Source organism: Aptenodytes forsteri, unplaced genomic scaffold (assembly GCF_000699145.1).
Source record: "Aptenodytes forsteri isolate BGI_AS27 unplaced genomic scaffold, ASM69914v1 Scaffold176, whole genome shotgun sequence".
Classification (NCBI taxonomy): domain Eukaryota; kingdom Metazoa; phylum Chordata; class Aves; order Sphenisciformes; family Spheniscidae; genus Aptenodytes; species Aptenodytes forsteri.
The window spans coordinates 763,914-767,725 of record NW_008794853.1 but is presented as its reverse complement, the minus strand read 5'-3'; the positions used below and the strand labels follow the sequence as shown (position 1 = coordinate 767,725).

General features: G+C 43.2%; 1 protein-coding gene across 2 annotated transcripts in view; it reads right to left on the bottom strand.

The window, feature by feature from the left end:
• Positions 1-740, bottom strand: part of ZNF131 (zinc finger protein 131) — an 18,147-nt gene extending 17,407 nt beyond the window's left edge. For both annotated transcript variants that reach the window (XM_009274536.2, XM_009274537.2), the window contains exon 1: positions 607-740. In XM_009274536.2, coding sequence (XP_009272811.1) covers positions 607-730 — 124 coding nt within the window. In that variant the 5' untranslated portion in view covers positions 731-740. The remainder of the gene's footprint in view (positions 1-606) is intronic.
• Positions 741-3,812: the final 3,072 nt, after the last annotated feature.

Below are 3,812 nucleotides of genomic sequence, written 5' to 3'. Positions count from 1 at the left end.
CCAGGGAAGTGGTTGAGTCACCATCCCTGGAAGTATTTAAAAGACGTGTAGATGAGGTGCTTAGGGACATGGTTTAGTGGGCATGGTGGTGTTGGGTCGACGGTTGGACTCGATAATCTTGGAGGTCTTTTCCAACCTTAATGATTCTATGAAAAGTGAGTGCTTCTACCCTATTTTAACTATATATTAAAATAGTAAGAAGTAAATCTAATTTCAAGGTGGTTTGTTTGTGGTTTTTTTTTTTTTTTTAAAGAACACAGTATTTGTAAGCAAACAGTCAGCTCAAGTTAGGGAAAAATATTTTAACAATGTTTTGGAAATCCTTAGACAACACGTGAAATATAGCACAGCAGTTTCAAAGTGGGCTTCTATCTGACAATATTTAGCCCCTTGTTTGGAAAAGCAGAAGCAAAATTATTAATCACTGCTGGAGACTGTTCACCCTGAGATTTTAAATGAAACTCTGCAATCAACTCGCACACCGGTACAGAACCAAGGATTTGTTAGCAGCCCAGTTTGACAGCTGACCTGTGACAAACCCAACAGCTTCCCAGCACAGCTTTCAGAATTCTCTGTATACCAACTGGTTCTCAGGCCTGTACGTACCATCGACAATCAGAGTGATATCCGTAAACTGGTCCTGCTCACGTTGTTCATTCAGTCTATCCAAAATAACTTTATAGTGTTCAGGGAATTCCTGGACACATTCCATCGTTTCTTCGGCTTCCATGGCAAAAGGACTAGTCTGCAAGAGATGTGGTATGAGAGTAAGAAGACTGTGCCACTCAGTAAATACTATGCACAGTCAGTGCATATGTAGTTCATGTATACAAACATGAACTGACTAGCACTTTTCAGGGACTACAAAACCAATAGAAACACTAAACTATCTTGGTAACAGGTTTACCTGATTTTAGCTGATAGGTAGGAAACGGTAGGGTTAATGATGTGGAATATTGCCTTATTTACACATGTGAAAAAACAGTCCAAGTGGGTAAGTCTATTTCTTTATTCTACAGATTCAGCAGGGACCCACCTCCCTCAAAGCAAACACTGCAGGGATGTAGCATCTCCACAGCTAACTATTCAACAACACCTCAGCAGCATAATGTCAGAATCTTTATAGAGTTACTTCTCTCAATTCCACCAATCCACTTGGCAGAAGAACAGTTCTTAAAATTTTCATATTTAAGTCACCTTTTGCACCTAGTGAACACAAGATATTTATTTCCTTTAATTAAAGGATGTAATAAAGCAGCACTTTTCAGCTTTTGAGTACATAGCAGTTGCCAGGGATTTAATGTGCTGTTGCACCCAACATTATTCACCTGGCCTACTTACACTTCTCCCCCTGCAAGGTGAAATATTCTTTGCCAACCTTTTGAAAGACACATATGCTTGTAATCTGATGGCCCTTCCTCCCTTACTTATACAATAAATACAGCTGGGGGTGGGAGTTGCAGAGGCTCTCAAACCTGAAGAGGTTTAGCAGAACTCTGTGCCTGTGGACGAGACGCAGATGTTAGTCTGCTGCTTATGCAAAAGAACCTCGGGAGAGAGTCCAAGTGCTTCAATTAAAGCATTTCACAAATTAACTCCAGGCAAAATTACTTCAGATCTGTGCAGCAGCACCCATCTTCAACTCCCACATTCACATGGCTCACACTGAGAATGCCATAGAAAAAGCAAAGACATTTCAAAGTCAGATTAGCACAGAAACATTGTTTCTTTTCACAGCCTAACTCACTTCGAAGAACATGCGGTTTCTGACCAGACTTCAGGGAGTTTGAAAGGAATTTGAGACATATCCTTCACTATACTGTTATACTTAGTATGGACAAAAGGAAGAAAGTCAGGAGAGCAGCTAGTATCAAACCAAAGATTAAACACAGAGATGGAAATTTCTGGTGTGGCAAAGAAGCAGTTTTCTGCAGAGTGCTAGAAAAAACTAGGGAGCAGGTGCTCCCTGACTTCTGGTGCAGATTTTTTTTGCGTGTGATTGGAATCGGAAAGTCCCGAGCCCGAAACTGCTCCTTACATGTACTAACCACATCTGAGCTGATGCCACCACGCTTGCTAACTCCCCTGTGCAGCTGTGTAAATTCTACCTCACTTACAGCAAACATACATACGGGTGTATGGGGTTCCGAAAGAAGTAGAGAGGAGAATTACCTGGTTGCGATAAAAGCCAAGTTATTTTCTTATGACTAACAAACAACAAGTCAAGGAATTTGTGGAATTCCTATTTTCACCACAAAACGCACTCTTTCTTGCACCTCAGAAAAACTGGCCCACAGAGAAGTCATTTTGCCAAGAACATGAATAAAGAAGAGCAGAAGCAACCACTTACGGAAGTCTAGCTCTACCCGCTATCACTGCTTTGCCAAGCAGATGCTGAAATATCTATCAGGGTCTTAAAGGGGACAGAGGAGACCAGCCTGTGAAGGCAAGGGGGAAGGTGAGGTGGAAGGGAGCGGATGCTGCTGCTGCATTCACTTCACCTCATCTGTAATGATGGGTCTAAGACAGACGACCAGCAGCTCCTGCCTTTCTTCCGCCATATGGTATTCCACATAAAGTCTCATGTGGGAAGCTGTCAGCCATTTACTTCACTGTTTAATTCTTCTTGCCCATTTTTGACACATCATAAAAGGACAGATGACTTGCAGTTAACAGCATAATTCCTTAAAAGTTAAAACAAACAAAATTTTGAACCCCAACTCTCATGATTTCCACCTACCCAAATGCAATTTACTACCAAACTGAATGTTTCTAGGGATATCTTACAAAAAACCACTCAGAACAATAGAGCAACCTCCCCCCTATCAAATCTAAGAAATTTTAAAAAGTTTGTCCTTCTCAGAACACTTAAAAAAAAAAAGAATGAGAAAACATACAACTTATGATAGCTAGTTTATTGCCACGAATTAACACAGAACTAGCAAAAAGTGTGAATTTATCACGTATGTAAATGCAGTCGCAGCATTCATTGAGTATTCTCATTTTGAAAACTCAGTGATATTGGGGAAAAAAGCCCAACAGAACAGCATATGTTCAGTAAGAGCATGACTACTTTGGAGGAAGAAGTGAAAGGTACAGTCCTCAGAGAAAAACCAAGAAGCTAAGGAAGGCAGACAGAAGTGATCCAAGCTGCCACTTGTGAGTAGGCTCATCGACGAGTGACAGGAACTGGACTACTTCAGCTGTTTACCTGGATTTTCTTGGAACACGCGGTCAACTACTGACTTAACCTTATCAGCTTGTAACACTGGATGCGTCTTGCGTGATACACGTACGATTTGCAGATCGGTTTTTATAGATCTGCCTCGATTAAGCTGTCTTATTATTACCCTCCTCCTGGGCTACAGCGGGAACACCTTGCATTTTAGGCACCAGGCATTTGTTTCCTTTGCCTGCGTGGATCGTCCCCGAATGCAGGCAGGCAGAGCGGTGCTACGGCAATTCAGATGACCCGGGGGAGCAGGCTGAGCACTGGCCAAAGCACCGCCATCTTGCTGCAGCCACCTCAGGAAAGGGGAATCCGAGGGGTGTCTGGTGCACAACAGCAGCGGTCGCTTCCAGGTAATACAGAAGGGCAGAGCGGTGCTACGGCAATTCAGATGACCCGGGGGAGCAGGCTGAGCACTGGCCAAAGCACCGCCATCTTGCTGCAGCCACCTCAGGAAAGGGGAATCCGAGGGGTGTCTGGTGCACAACAGCAGCGGTCGCTTCCAGGTAATACAGAAGCGAGAACTTCCTGTGCGCTTTGCTGCGCATTTTTCCTCAAAAACAACAACGGCGGAGCAAGGGCG